The 15,650-nt window shown below is 51.6% G+C and overlaps 1 protein-coding gene and 1 non-coding gene across 2 annotated transcripts in view; both read left to right on the plus strand.

The window, feature by feature from the left end:
* The window catches only part of MTMR10 (myotubularin related protein 10), a 38,066-nt gene extending 22,627 nt beyond the window's left edge, over nt 1–15,439 (plus strand). The window contains exons 8-16 of the mRNA XM_028502404.2: nt 850–937; nt 1,018–1,106; nt 3,649–3,779; nt 4,866–4,935; nt 5,552–5,622; nt 8,610–8,779; nt 9,938–10,108; nt 11,337–11,519; nt 12,093–15,439. Of these exons, the coding sequence (XP_028358205.1) occupies nt 850–937; nt 1,018–1,106; nt 3,649–3,779; nt 4,866–4,935; nt 5,552–5,622; nt 8,610–8,779; nt 9,938–10,108; nt 11,337–11,519; nt 12,093–12,689 (1,570 nt within the window). The 3' untranslated portion in view covers nt 12,690–15,439. The remainder of the gene's footprint in view (nt 1–849; nt 938–1,017; nt 1,107–3,648; nt 3,780–4,865; nt 4,936–5,551; nt 5,623–8,609; nt 8,780–9,937; nt 10,109–11,336; nt 11,520–12,092) is intronic.
* Nucleotides 9,120–9,244, plus strand: LOC114488712. Its single transcript, XR_003683823.1, has one exon. It is a non-coding gene; the product is annotated as a small nucleolar RNA SNORA77 (small nucleolar RNA).
* Nucleotides 15,440–15,650: the final 211 nt, after the last annotated feature.

A 15,650-nucleotide genomic window follows, 5' to 3' on the forward strand; every position in this document is an offset into this window, starting at 1 on the left:
AGGTGACTGGGAAATTGTTTTCAAATCTGTGTGTTTACATCACTGAGTGGTCACGGGCTTGGGGCATGCCCTGTCTTAAGACCATGAGAGCCTTCAGTGGCTCTAGCAGAGAAGCAGTGTTTGGGAGCAAAGCACTGCCCCGCTGCTGCCGGCTGATCGGCACCAGGCACTTCCCGGGGTGCAGTTCTGGGAGGTGTCTGGAGCCTGCAGTTTGGGTCTCCTGCCGCCCCTTGACTTTGGACTTCATGGCCAGCATGCTCTGGTATGTTACGTGTTGAGAAGCACCTGGCTGAGGCTGGCTGGGCCTGCCTGTCCACCTGCCCGGTCATGGCAGGGGAAGAGAGAGAGGAGGTGGGTGTCTTAAGGTGCACTGAGCAGCCCACTAATAACTGCTGTCCAATCAGGGCCCTGGAGCCTGCCTGTTCTGGCGAATGGGGAAGGGTAGAAGAGGGAGATAAGAAGGAGCGAAAGCTTCTCAGTAGGTTCCAGGGTTTTCGTTTTGTGTGCCTTTCATCTCCTTACCTGTCACCTGTCGGGGGAACAGGGTGGAACTGTTTTTCAGAAATTGCAATCATGCTTGATTGCTAGTCATCAAGGAAACATTTCAAATGTTTCCCTTGGATTTTCCCTTGCTGTAAATACAAATTTCGTGGTGACTGGCCACGTCATACTGTTTCAGACTGAGCCATCTGGGGTCATCAAGGTCTTCCACAGTGCACACTGAGTGGCCGCTAAGTGGGGCGCACGTTGAATGGGGATCCGCGTGTGTCACTGTGTGGGCGTCTGCGGGGCAGACTCACCCTGCCTGAAGCTCGGGACCCTGACCCTGTGATGTGTTTGTCCCTCCAGCCTTCCCGAGTACTTTGTCGTGCCAAGTTCCCTGGCAGACCAAGACCTGAAGACCTTCTCCCACTCTTTTGTCGGGAGGAGGATGCCAGTAAGTACCCTCTGTTGGTTTCTTGAACACCGGGGCTCATTTTCCCACCCAGTTCCGTAAAGGCTCTGCTTCCGTCCTAGCTCTGGTGCTGGAGCCACGCCAACGGCAGCGCGCTTGTGCGGATGGCCCTCATAAAGGACGCGCTGCAGCAGAGGAAGGTCGACCAGAGGTGAGCGGGGCGTGGGCTTCCTCCTCCCTTGGGCCTGTCAGTCGTCAGCAATAAGCACAGCAAGTCCCTGAGTCGCTGAGACGAGTGGGCAGTGGCCCGGTCTTGACAGTTCGCACTGCATGTTCAGTGTGAGAATTACCGTTTTGAAAAGAATGGGAATGTGTTAAAATTACCAGGTAAGTGATACTGGCCTGGCTGGTGTGGCTCAGTGGATTGAGCATGGGCTGCAAACCAGAGGGTCACCGGTTTGATTCCCAGTCGGGCCACATGCCTGGGTTTCGGGCCAGGTCCTCAGTGGAGGGTGTATGAGAGGCAACCACACATTGATGTTTTTCTCCCTCTCTTTCTCCCTCCCTTCTCTTCTCTCTAAACATAAATAAGTAAAACCTTAAAAAAACATGTAAGTGATACTGAATATAATTTTATTCTGTGGCTTATAAGATACTGAGGCCCTTGTGTTGCTGAGATCTTGCTGTAATGTTGCTTTAAACATGCTTCCAGATTGCAGCGATGTCCAGTTGAGAAGCTTCAGGATCAATCAGACTTTTCTGTAATTACAATATTTTGCCGTGTATAATGTGCACATTTTTGCCCAAATTTTTGAGGGAAAAATAAGAATGCACATTATACATGAGTATAATGATGGCATACCATTGGTATAAGAATCCCATGTGTAGCATCCACAAAAACCTGGGTGCACATATACATGGCAGAATACAATATGCTGCCTTAGGTCACTCAAGCAGGAGGCATTTCTTAGTCCTCCTCACAGTGGTGGACAGCCCTGTGGTCGTCTCTCCTCGCAGAGCCCCTGCCCCCGGGGCTCAGTGCCCGGGGCCGGCCCGCCTCCGTCTGCATGTGTTACTTTGTGGAGTGTCAGAGGCCACTTCCTCTTCCCTTTCTGTATTTCCTTCCTCCAGAAGCTCACCCATGGCTTGTGGCTTTAGTGACCATCAAATTACATTTCTGTCTGCAGTCTAAATTCATATCTCCCATGTCGAGGTCTCACAGGTCCTTTAAACTCACTGTGACCAGGAGCAGGATCCAGGACTTGGCCGCCTGGCCCTCTCCCCGCCTGCTCTTCAGAAACCTGGGGGCCGTTCCCGATGCCTTCCTCTCTCACCTGCCTTCCCTGTGTCCAGGCAGCCATCCAATTCTGTCATTTCACTTTTCAGAAATCTTAAAAACACGTATGGCTGCCCAGCAGCACCTGTCCTAGTGTGGTGGAGGGCACCCTCACTTCTTTCACCTTGTCTGGGGCCGCGCCCCGTCCCTCCTGTGCTCCAGCCACCTCAGACTTCCCTGGTCTCCGTCTTCTGACCATTGCCTGTGCGCCTGAGCTCTTCCCTGTCCCGGGCTGCCCTCTTCCTGCCCACCCTCAGGCACTCTCCCCGCCCACTCGGGACTCACCGATCCTTTACGCCCCAGTGCAGCCATCACCTTCGAGGATAAGCCCTCCCTCACCGCCCACGTCAGATCTGGCCTCAAGTCACGTGCTATAGCTCTTCCCATTTTTAACTGTGTGTGTGAAAGTTTGGTTACCGCCTGTCTTTCTGATTAGACTGTAAGCTCCATGCGGTGAAGGGACCATGTCTGTTTTCACACCATTGTCTATTCAGCACCCAGGAAACACCTACGATACTATGTATTCGGTACTTGCTAAGTAAAGGAAGAGCAAGGGACAGATCTTAGAAAAGAGGCCTGGAGAGCCTCAGAGATTGTACGTCGCAGCCCTTTCTCAGTGCAGCCGGATCTGAGGGTTTCCCACGGTGCCGTAGCTAAGAAAGGCATGTTTGCTGAAGCAGGTGACTCTCAAGTGACCCGTTAGCTTTCCAGAGAGGCTGGTGACTGCAGTTTGCACACAAGTCTGTATTGCCTGGTGGATTTTAATTTCACTTGACTCACACTGGAAATGATCATGTCCACATACTCCAGGCCTTATTTTCGCTAGTATGCCTGCTGATTAAGTAAGTGCTCTTACAGACTGTAGTTTATTAAGCTAAGATGTATTTTAATTCCTTTCGTTTTTCCAGCTATCCTATTCTTCATAACTAGGACAGCTTCCTTTTGTTGTCCAGCCCTATCTGCACCCTTTTACCCTCAGACCCGTCGTGTCAGCCCCGCTGGCCTTCTTCCTGGTTCCCCACCAGCTAAGCTGTGTCCTACCACAGGCCCTTGGCCCCTGCTGTCCCTCTGCCTGGAACACTTTCTCCGGGTCCGTGCATGGCTCCTGGTCGTCTGGGGTTTGGCTTCTGTGCCAGCTACACAGAGGAGCCTAATCCGACATGGGGCCTGAATTAGCCTGTACACCACCCTCCTCGTCCTCGAATTACAGCACCCATGGCATTGCCACCGTCTGCTACTTTCCCATTTCCCCAGACCCCCAGCCAGGAGGTGAACCCCTGAAGGCAGAGGCCTGTTCTGTCTTGTTCATCTGTCTGGCCCCAACTTGTGGAGTGGTGTTTTGGCTTATGGTAAGTGTTCAAGAAAAGTATGCGGAATAAGTGATTAAATAGTGATGAAAGGGTTTTGTCTTCCTTAGGGTTTGTAATGCAATAACAAAGAGTCATCCACAGAGAAGTGATGTTTACAAATCAGATTTGGATAAGACACTGCCCAATATCCAAGAAATACAAGCGGCCTTTGTAAAACTGAAACAACTGTGTGTTAATGGTAATTTCATTTTTATTTTATATATACGTATGTAGTGAGTGGGGGTACAGCATTGTATGAGGTATGTTAGGGAAAGTGGTATTCTTTAAAAACATAATAATAGATATATTTAAATAGAAGCTCATTGAAATATTTGTACAGGTTATTACTGTATGAGGTCAGAAGCCCTTAGAAATTAGAGTTCAAACAAATGCTTTCTGTTTAGGAAGGGAAATGAACCAAAGAAACCGAGTTTGAGTCAGGAAAGGAGTAGCAGGATGCTTTCAGATAGGAGCAGCTCGCTGCCTTCCAGACAGACTGAGACCTGAACACGCAGCTGCCCTTGAGAGCGTGGTCTGGCAGAGGCTCGTGCGGTCGTGCAGGCCCAGACTTCGGTAGCCCTGTCCGAGCAGACGCTCGTCAGGTGCTTCCGCTGTGCCCCAGAGGGATGGGCTGCGTAAGTGGCTCAGGGGAAGTGTGCGCAGAGCGAGCCCCTGAGCCACCCGGGAGCCCAGAGCAGCAGCTGTCACCGTGGGTCTGGGTCAGTGTGACGCAGCTGGGGGGCGGGAACACAGTGACACGGATGGTTCTCGGCCCTTCAGTCAGGTGTGATTGAAGCATGGGGTTTGCGAGGCGACAGGCACCTTGACGGGAGCCAGGGCACGACCGGGCAGGGCAGCCTGACAAGAGGGCGCCCTCATCCCTGCTGTGGTCAGCAGCCAAGGCCACCTAAACATGTGCAGGGAGGTCAAGGTCACGGTGAGGAAGCCAAGAGTAGGGGCCAGCGTCAGGGCCTGGGCTGATCGCGACCGCTTAGGACATGGAGGGGGTTGGTCTTGCCCCGAGATTTCCCTGGAAGAGCCAGAGAGAAGGTGGAGCCCCAGAGAACACTTTTTTTCAAAACAGGATTGTAACCTGTCCTCTTAAAATGTTCATAGAATTGAATGAAAGTGCCTGACACTTCCTTAAAGCCAGCTTTTAGATATTGAAAACTGATGTAGCACTTAATTCCAATGCTGATGGTGTAAAATTAAGCTTAAAAAGCCTGAGAATGTGCCGTATGTGTCTGCATAATTAAATGTATATATGGTTACACATTCACTACAGAGCCTTTTGAAGAAACGGAAGAGAAGTGGTTGTCTTCACTGGAAAGTGCGCGGTGGCTAGAATATGTAAGGTTCGTACCCCCGTGTTCCCGTTTGTCTGAACTTCACACTTGGAACTGCAGACCCACAGCGGGCGCAGAAACTGCGCAGAGAGCCCGCACTCTGCACCCAGCTTCCCTGGGCGGCGCCCCATGTGACCAGCTGTGTGGGAGGTGACCGAGCTGCGGTCTGCGGGCCGTGTTCACACTCTCCCAGGCCCACGTGCCTGTGCGCGCGTGGTCCTGTGTGGCTTTGTCACGGCAGGCTCCTGTGGTCAATGCTACCATCAGCACGCAGCTCCACCAGCCCAAGGCCGCCTCCGCTGCCACTTAGAGTCACCCTGCCCCGTCCCTGTCGCCTGGCACCCAGCTGGGCTCTCCTCCTTCTCAGCGGTTTGGTCCTTCACGTGTGTTCTCTAAGTCTCCTTCCTCTTCGCAAGAGGTCGATGAACTTCCCTGATCTAAAATTCCCTGATGTAAACATCACACGGGTCTCTGTTGGGCAGTCATGTAAATACTGGAGAAACTCATAAACGTTACTGAGAATACAGATGTGTACAGTGCAGGGTTAGAGTTCTCCAGTTTCAGTACTTTTAAAAAATCTTTGTTGTGCCAGTATAATTTTTAACAGTACTTTTTTTTTTTTCAGGACATTCCTGAAACATTCAGCAGAACTCGTGTACACGCTAGAGAGCAAGCGCATCTCTGTGGTCCTCCAAGGTAATTCATTACCGAGAACACTGGACACCAGCCAGTGGGGGCACTGTTGTGTCCATTCACGTCAGCTTATTGACTCTTGGCCCTCTCTAACGTGCGACACTACCCGGTTCACTCTCCAGATCCCTCACACTGCTGGGGTAAGACAGGGGCACAGAGGCTGCACACAGGAGAGCAGGAAGGAGCCAGTTGACTGCCAAGTACTTAATCTGCCCCCCTCCCTCGGGGGAAGGGGGCTAGCAGTCCTCAGTGGGATCGTACACAGCATTGCTCTTGGCCAAGGAGCCCTTCTCTCTAACCATGTAATGTTTTCTTTTCTTTTCTTTTCTTCCCTTTCTTTTTCTAAAGATCTTATTTATTTTTAGAGAGAGAGGAAGGGAGGGAGAGAGGGGAAGAGAAACATCAGTGTGTGGTTGCCTCTCATGCGCCCCCTACTGGGGACCTGGCCTGCAACCCAGGCATGTGCCCTGACTGGGAATTGAACCAGCGACCCTTTGCTTCACAGGCTGGCACTCAATCCACTGAGCCACACCAGCCAGGGTACCATCTCTCTAATTCATGCAGATCTTAGTGTAGATGCCTCTGGCTCGTGCCAGAGTGTGCCATCAAGAAACGGTTAGCTGTCAAGAAATTGACTAACTCAAACAGCCAGTAGTGTGAACTTTGTCTAATGTTTGGTAGAAAAAATTGCAATATAAAATCTTCCAGCTAAGCAAAGGATAATTATATTTTAAATAACTTTATAGATAATAGAATGTCTAAGCCTAGAGGTGAAATTTGATAAACCGTGAACTACCTATTAATGTAATAAATTCATACTGCATAGGATATGAATATACTATGCTGCCGAAGCTTACAGAAGTATTTTTCCCGACTCTCAAATGTAAATGACTTTAGTAAGGTAAAAATATTTAAAACCCTTGGGGGAGGGAAAGAGCAGTGGTGCAGTCTTCCACGTAATGGTTAACGCATGCAGTCCGTGTGTATCGACTCGCGAGCGCGTGCGGAGCCCAGCGGCGGAGCGACCGCTCCTCTCTCGGCCCCGGGCTGCTGTTGCCCACCGCGCACGAGGCCCTCCTCAGCACGTCTCTGCTGTGTTTGCGGTGGCAGTGGGAGTGGCCCACCCGCTCCGACGCTGTCTCCCAGAAAGGGTTCTCTGAAGCGTGCTGAGGTATAGTTTATGTGGTATAAAATACACCTGTTCTGAGTGTAGACGTCAGTGATCTTAAGTAAATAGACCGTTCTAGAAATTTTCTGTTATCCCCAAAAGAGCCGTCGTGTCTCAGCTCTGGGCAACCACTACCCTCTGGATTCTGGGTTTGCTTTTTCTGGATCTTGCCTGTGAGTGGTCTTTTGCCTCTGGCTTCTTGCACTTCCTTATTTTTGAAGTTCAGTCATGTAGCACGTGTTGGCAGCTTGTTCTTTTTTTATTTCTGAGCGGTGTTCCGTTTGTAGAGGCCATGTTATCCTGGGATTTCAATAGGGGTGTCCAAATTTGCCCATCGGTGAAGTCGGGGAGAATGCCACCTTCACAGCGTTGAGTCTGCCAGCCCATGAAAGGACTGCCTCTGGGTTTATTTGGATTTTCTTTCATTTTGTGAGCGAGGTTTCATAGTTTTTAGCATACAGATCTTGTGTGTGTGTTTTATTTCTTACACTGTTGTCAGTCCAGTTGTCTTTCTCATTTTATTTTCATGTTTACAACCTGCGCACTGAGATGGGTGCTGTGGGTAGACTTCCTGTGGCCTCACTGAGCTCACGTGTGAGGTTCAGGTGACTGTTTCGTCGGGTCCGTAGGGTCGTTACACTCACGGTCACGTCCGTGGATGTGGTCATTGCAGTTTCCGTTCTCACCCAGGCGGCCTTGGCTCTCTCACCTGATTCCCCCGCCAGGGTCTCTGGTACAGGGTAGGACAGCAGTGGCCGGAGCAAGCAGCCTGGTCTTGATCCTGATCTCCCGAGGAAGTGCCTGGTCTCTCACTGATAAGGACGATCTCAGTTGTAGGTTTTGTAGCCTCCTGTTAGAGACTGAAGTCGCCTTCTGTTCCTGGTCCACTGAGAGCTGTTACCCAGCACAGACATCAGACTGGCGTCACACAGGTGCTTTCTGTGCGTGTAGGGAGATGATCGTGTAGTTTCTTTTCTTTTCTTTTTTTTTTTTTAAGATTTTATTTATTTATTTATTTTTAGAGAGAGAAGGGAGGGAGATAAAGAAACATCAATGTACAGTTGCTGGGGGTCATGGCCTGCAACCCAGGCATGTACCCTGACTGGGAATCGAACCTGTGACACTTTGGTTCACAGCCTGTGCTCAATCCACTGAGCTACGCCAGCCAGGGCGATGATCCTGTAGTTTCCGTCCTTTCTTATCAATATGGTGTGTCAGTTGGATTGTCAGGTGTTAAGCCCGATTTGCATTCCTCAGATAAATTCTCTCATTCCTGGGGTACTTTGGTTTGCTGATATTTTGTTGTTGGTGACTTTTACGTTGAAGCATAAGGGATGGATATCGGTTAATAGTTTTCTTCTGATCTGCTTGGCTGGCTTTGAGAGCCAGGTGTGACCGGCCGCGTTGAAAAGGGCACCAGCTGTCAGAGATGGTGGGGAGCCATTTGCCACCTTTTCGGACGATGGTGGACAGTCCCACCCCTCTCGCTCACCGTGCGGAGTTGTCGGGACGGAGGGCTACCTAGTGTTTAGTGTCCTTGACAGAACAGGCAGCAGGGACTCGCGGAAGAGCTCCACCACCCGCCGTGGAGATGAGACACTGTGAGGGTCGTGCTGCCCGTGTCTGGAAAGTGTTCCCCTGTGAAAGGCCATCTCCCACCGGACACGAGTTTAGCTGATGTGAAAGTCCAGTGTTTTAGAGTTGCTAGTGTCCTCACGGGGGTCATTCTGAAGGCACAGAACACAGAATCGTCCACTCTCCCTCTCCCTCCCTTGCAGCCCTTCTCGGTGTGGTCCTCATTCTCCTTCCATTTCATTGACAGAGGAGGAGGGAAGAGACTTGAGCTGCGTTGTCGCTTCTCTCGTCCAAGTGATGCTGGACCCCCACTTCAGGACAATCCCCGGGTTCCAGAGTCTCATCCAGAAGGAGTGGGTCATGGCCGGGTATCAGTTCCTGGACAGGTGCAACCACTTGAAGAGATCGGAGAAGGAGGTAACACAGCTCAGCGCCCGCTGCTGGTCCGGGGGTGTGCAGAGACGTGCCTTCGGGGAAGGGACAGGGGGCTTTTTAAGTTCTGGCGCTAGCACAGCATCTCTCCTTAGCCCAGGCCTGCGTCCAGTGGACAGCACACTGGTGAGGACTGTTGTGGCTGTGTGGGCAAAATCTGAAGAATCGTCTATTCATTTCTCTAAGTTGAAAACTACTTGAAGAAATGCAATAATTTTTTTTTTTTGCAAAGTAGATAACAAGCACATTAGATATTTTGAAAAATCCTTTTTGGACCATCCCACATTTGTATAGTGGGGCACCCGAGAAGAACGGAGTGTTCACTGCAGACTCACTCTGCACCCGGCTGCAGCTCCAGGCGGGCGCTTTTTCGTCTGCTAGAGAAACCCTCCAGGCTGCTGTGGCCACCTGGACCTGTCCAGGGTGATGCAGCTGCCCGGGGACACGGCGTGAAAGAGAATGGGGTGTTTGGAGGGACGTTCTCAGAGCAGCTGGGGGTCAGTGGCAGCCTTGGATCCCTAGTTATGCTGCAAGCTGCCAGGCAAGGACCTCATCACCAGGGTTGTTCAGAGCAGGCATGGTGTGTGGCCTGTGGCATCTTGCATTTTGTGACAAACGCTAGGACTCCTCAGGATGCGCCAGGCAGGTTGCAGTAGCTGTTGTCGGCTCTTGTACATGGGGACATAGCTGGGACCCTATGATTGGTGATGCCAGCTGTTTGCTAGAACTCAGGGAAGTTTCTGAAATCTGAGCCTGCAGGGTCAACCAGAAACTAATCCCAGAAGTAGTTTCTTGGTTTTGGGTGGTCTTTTTATGTTCTAAAGAACTGTCCAGAACTGTGTAAGCAAGACTTACACATATTTCGCTGTCCCTGTTTATACAGTGACAAACTGTTCATTTCACTTTCAACTCTGCCTGCTTCTCAGGCAGATGAGGGTTGTGATGTTTATCATGTCACACGTTCCTTGCAGGTTTGACAGAAGCTGTGTTCATTCACACGTCCTTAGCTCAGCTTAGGGGCCAGACGCTTCGGCTCGGGCGTTTTGTTAGTAATTTCTTCCCCAGCCTCAGCAATGGGTTTGGAAGGAGAGGTGTGAGAGGGAGGACGCATCGAGTGACCCCGTTTCTGCTCCTGCTCGCCAGTCTCCGTTGTTCCTGCTGTTCCTGGACGCCACGTGGCAGCTGCTGCAGCAGCACCCGGCTGCCTTCGAGTTCTCGGAGACCTACCTGGCCGTGCTGGGCGACAGCACCCGCATCTCGCTGTTCGGCACCTTCCTGTTCAACTCCCCGCACCAGCGGGTGAAGCAGAGCACGGTGAGCGGCGTCATGGCTGCGGCTGCGTGGTTTTCACAGCTTGGATGAGACGGGGTTGGAGGACGGCTGGCCGCGTGTGTGCAGTTCAGTGGAGCCTCGGTTCTTGAGCGTGATTTGCTGTGGGATGCTGTTCTAGAAGCAGTTTGTTCAAGATGGGAGATGTCTGAGAACCGAGGTTGGACCGTATGTACTTAGAACAATTTTGACTGCCGCTTTAAGCGGTAATGAATGAATTTCCTGAATGAATTAAGGACGTAATCTAAGAGTTTCATTTTTATGAGTATTTCATGTATTTTCTCTGATGTAAGTGTTTTTAACCATCGTAAATATCGTGCTTTCACATTACATTTGTATTTTCACCCTTGGGCTGTCCGAAGGGCCATCAGAGGCGCTGGGTCACTAGGGTAGAAGCTGCACTGGCAGGATTCTGTGTCTGTGCAAGTTGTGTGCAGAAGCAGTCTCCGAGGTGGCACGTGGGGCCCGGTGCTGGACTGACAGCGAGGCGGTCGCATGTCACCCACAGCATGGTGCTGCCTGGCTTTGCTGTGCCGGGAAGACTGGGTTAGTAGGTCAGCCGGTCACGAGGCTGCACGAGCCAGAGCGTGGGTGGGGGCAGGCTCCTGGGAGCAAGGGCCAGCCTCAGTGCCGGGGTCTTCATGGTCTCAGCCAAATACGAGGGCCGTGGGGAGTGGATTCCTTCTTTCTGCTCCTGGGCTCTGGTCCAGACCCTGAGGTCAGTCACTGGATAGGTGGCGAGTGGCTCTCCACTAGGACAGGAGGTGTGAGGTGGATGGCAGCAGCTCCACCCAAAGATGGTTTTGCTGCTTCGCTTACCAAGTTCTGTACCTAACAGGTAACTGCATAAATGTGTGGTCACGTGCTTCACAAGGAAGATGCCGCTGTTGTGAAATAACTTGGACATTTGTGGTGTCGCGTTTGTGAAACCTGAGTTCTTATAATAGCATCCTCATGGCCAGAGGGCCCAGCCTCCTTCCGTCTTCAGGAGGAGTGTGCTCGCTCGCACAGGCTGAGAAGTGTCCTCTGGCCCGAGGGGCCAAGGGCGCCGGTTCTCGGGAAGGAGAGCCTGCCGCTCCATGGGCTGGCGCTGCTGTGGTTCTGAAATTTTAACTTGTGTGATGACAGATGGCTCATCCAAAACCAGGAATTCATGTGAGAGAATCTTTACTTCAGCATCTTTTCACAAAGGTTCAACATTTTTATTTTGCAGGAATTTGCCATAAGCAAAAATATCCAGTTGGGTGATGAAAAGGGTTTGAAGTTCCCCTCGGTCTGGGACTGGTCTCTCCAGTTCACAGCGAAGGACCGCACGCTCTTCCACAACCCCCTGTACATCGGAAGGAGCATGCCCCGTGTGCAGAATGGCTCAGTGAAGCCTTTCAAACGGACCAAGGTAAAGGCCCACCTGGTACTCGCTCACACGCCCAGGAACATCTCGCTCAGAACACAGCATATTGAAAGTGAAGCCCCTTCCGCTGACGACACCGCCAGTGCAGGCTTTGAGGACCCTGTACTCTCTAGAGGACTTGACCGTTCTCTGCTTTTCCTTCTTGGCACTGAGGCCCGTGAAGCCCTGGGCAGTGTCGAGAGTCAGCGGATCACAGCTGTGACCTGGGAGGTGCCTTTCCTGAAACCTATCCACTCGGCCTCCTGTTCCTTCTGGAATCAGCCAGCGCAGATTTTTTTCTAAGCCAGAAGTCTTAGAAATCTGCACTTAGGCCAGTCGATGGGGAAATAGGATATATTGCCCCCCACCCCCATGCAGGCTAGTGGGGTCAAGGTGTGGAAAAGCTAAACTTAAGTGGAGGAGGGTTGGAGTAAGCCCTACAAGGGCAGGGACACAGTGTCTTTCTGGTGGAACTCCCCAGACCCCATAACCCCGAGTTCATGTTTGCCACCGCACCTGCGCCGTCTTTCTGAAAAGGGCCGCCCGGGACGGTAATGCTCACCTCTCTCTCCTGTGCAGAAAAACTACAGCTCCACCCTGAGAGGAGTGCCGGCCTCCTTCAAGAACGGGATCCTCGGTGACCAAGAGGCCCTTCCGAGGAGGAACTCACTAATATTGAAAGTGAAGCCAGACCCCCCACCGCGGGCCGACGGCCAGGACGCCGGCATGGAGCAGTTCTTCCGAGAGTGGCTCTCCAAACCGGCCGACCTGCATGGCGTCCTCCTGCCGCACGTGTCGGGGATGCACGTGAAGCTGTGGAAACTGTGCTACTTCCGCTGGGTCCCCGAGGCCCAGATCAGCCGCGGGGGCTTCATCACCGCCTTCCACAAGCTCTCGCTGCTGGCCGACGAGGTGGACGTACTCAGCAGGACGCTGCGGCAGCACCGGGCTGGCCCCCTGGAGGCCTGCTACGCGGAGCTGGACCAGAGTAGGATGTACTTCCGGGCCAGTGGCCCCCACGACACCTCGGGGACGCCAGAGTTCCTCTCCTCCTCGTTTCCCTTCTCCCCCGTCGGCAATCTGTGCAGACGGAGCATTTCAGGAACGCCATTAAGCAAATTTTTAAGTGGGGCCAAAATATGGTTATCTACTGAGACGCTAGCAAACGAAGACTGAAACAGAGTGTTTTCTGTCTGGAGGGAAGCTAGACGCTTTTTCCTCGGAATTAGAACTGCTCACCTAGGCATTTGAGGTTCTAATAACTTTATATGTAAGAACCATTGAAATTTGCACTAATGTTTAAAAACATGTTCAATTATGCTTCCTTCACTCTTTAGAAGATAGGCGTGGATTTCGGTTTTGATGTCCTTTCCCTGTCATGGTAGGTCTGGTGCACTTTGAGGGGATGTGCAGGCAGACACGCCCACACCTTGTTACTGTGATCAGACTCACTGGGGTCTGTCTGCACCCCTTGTTCCTGCTGCCTTCAGGAGGCTCCCGATCCTCAGGCTAGCGACCCAAAGAAGCCCCTGTTAGAAGCGCTGAGCAATCAGGGCTGGGCATTTTTCCAAGAAGCACGGATAAGCCCCCCACAGGCAGTAGTAGGTATCTGTGTATCTTTCTGGTCACCTCCTGTTGTCTCTGATCGAACCCGTCTGAGGGTTCAGTGTTCCCACGCCATAATTTATTTGTGATCACTTTGGGACCGCAAATCACTGTGTCTTAAAATCCTGAGTTTGCTCTTAACTTCTTAGGACTAACTTTCCGGTGATGTGCACTGTTAACTTGAAAAGCATTTGCTGTAGATAGCATAATTAAACTTGGAAGTGCCTTTGACAGTAATATTAAGATATGAGAAACACAGTGAAATATAATTTGTTTTTAAAATTAGGGAGTTAAGCTCCCCTACCCCCTACATATTGAAAACAGGCTCTTCACACTGAGTTCATACCAATAGCCAGGAGTGCCCAAAGCCATGTTTGCATCCCCCCGAAAGTCTGCGAGGGCACAGCAGGCCTGTGGGTGGTGGGCTGCCCAGGCTCTGGGGGGCCACCTGCACCGAGCCCGCCCCCTTGAAGAGGGCTTTCCCCTCCGTATCTTCAGTGCCGCTGGCTGTTGCTGGCACTCTCCCTGGGAAACAATCAGTGAGGCCACGAGTCAGGTCACCTGCCCTGAAGTCCCTCCTCCCAGAGAGTGCTCAGTGCTCAGGAGGAGAGAACCAGAGAAATGAAAACACGCTCGGCCCTGGCTGGTGTGGCTCAGTGGATTCAGTGCTGGCCTGCGAACCGAGGGGTCGCCAGTTCGATTCCCAGTCAGGGCACAGGCCTGGGTTGTGGGCTAGGCCAGGTCCTTGGTGTGTGTGTGTGAGAGACAACCACACATGGATACTTCTGTCCTCCTCTTTCTCCCTTTTTCTAGGGATGAATAAATAAAATCTTTAAAAAACAAACAAAAAACCCCCCACCCTCTCAAAGCCCCATCATTTTAATAAATAGCAAGAGCCCCCTGTCCCCCCCCACCCCGATACTGATACAGCAGTATCGAGAGGAGGCTGAGCAGCAGAAGGGTGGGTCGTCTTGGTCAGGAATGCCCTGGTTTTGCAGCCGTGTGCGGGAGCCACAGCTGCGGCGTCAGAGCGTAACCTGCGGTGCTGGCGTGCAGCCCTCCCCCAGCATCCCTCGCTCCCTGCATGAAGGATGGACGTTGTGCCACTGCTCTTACCTGGTTTCTTAAACTGCCATCCTGCACTTCGAAGAAAATTTCATAGTCATGTCTCGTTAGCTTATTTCCCTCTCTAAACCAAGTGTTTTACCTGCCTTTGTAGTGACTAGCTGTTCCTTTTTGAATCGTTTGCCTTTACGTTGATAATGCCTCTGGACTTGAAGGGCTCCTATGCAGTGTCTCAGAGGACTCCCCTTGTGGAGGAACTCGGGGTTCCTCCCACGCGTCGCCTAGAACAATAAGGGCTCTCTCCAGCTGTTACAAATAGCACCGTTGCCATCGAACATTTTATAGTCCTTTGCGGAATCCTGTCCCAGACCCCCTGGAACGCCGCAGCCGGTTTCCTGCCACTGAACCTGTGCTGTTCATCCTCCTCCCGTTTTCATCAGTTGCTGCTTTGTTGCAAACTGTTCCATGTTTGTTACTTTTGGAGCGGGTTGAGCATTTTTTTTTCTCTATAATTTTCTTCCCTTCACCCATTTATGGCAACTCCTTCAGTAATTTTTTTGATTTACAAGTTTAAAAACAATTAGGTACTATTAATACTGTTCTCAGATAGAAATTGTGCATATTTTTGTATGATAATCAAATGTAGTAAAAGATGGAGTTCCGTGTTACTTTGTGGGCGGTGGTTGTATCGTGATTACTGTGCCACAGTGGACTGTGCATAGTATGAAAAACAGCTGCCACAGCCTCAGTCCCAGCCACCGCAGAGCCGCCCGGCGTCCCCAGGAGCTCGCAGGACGTGGCGGTGACGAAGTCCCAGTGGGGTCACCGTGCTGCCCCAGAGCGAGCCTCCCTCTCGGTCCCAGACTCCCGTGAGCGAAGCCTGGCCCCGTGGGCACCAGACAGCTGGGACTTCCAGGACTGAGCTTAAAGATGTATAATGTCTTACTGTTATTTTATGATGGAAACCAACTTTAAAGCCAAAAATGTCTAACTTTATTTAAGAGAAGTATATTAATTTGTGCTCATGGAGGGTGAGCACGAACCATTCAGCACGTCCTCCAGCCAAGTCGGCCTGCTGTAGCAGTAACCTCAAGTAGCTCAACTTGACTTTGAGAGACAGCTAACACCTTTGTGCCTAAAATTGACTGTGACTTGAGTTACAAAGTAGGAGGGGCAGGAAGAAAGGTCTTGTTCAGCAGTGATGTGTGTGAAGGAAGTTCTGCCTCCTGCTCAATAAAATCCCAGTCGTCGGTTGGGGTCATTATCAGTGTGATGTCATCTGCGGGAACAGAGTGGTCCGAGAAGTGGGGGCTTGTCCTTGCAGCTGCCTGCGTGGGGGTCCCCTCTGCGCTCTGATTTCTAAAACAGAGGAGTGATCCTTGACCTTTTTAGCATCACTCCAGAACCGGCTGGAGTTACAGCCATGCAGGTGTTTGTGAATCATGGCCTCACCTGTCCTCACCTGTC

This window comes from Phyllostomus discolor, chromosome 12 (assembly GCF_004126475.2).
Source record: "Phyllostomus discolor isolate MPI-MPIP mPhyDis1 chromosome 12, mPhyDis1.pri.v3, whole genome shotgun sequence".
Taxonomy (NCBI): Eukaryota; Metazoa; Chordata; class Mammalia; order Chiroptera; family Phyllostomidae; genus Phyllostomus; species Phyllostomus discolor.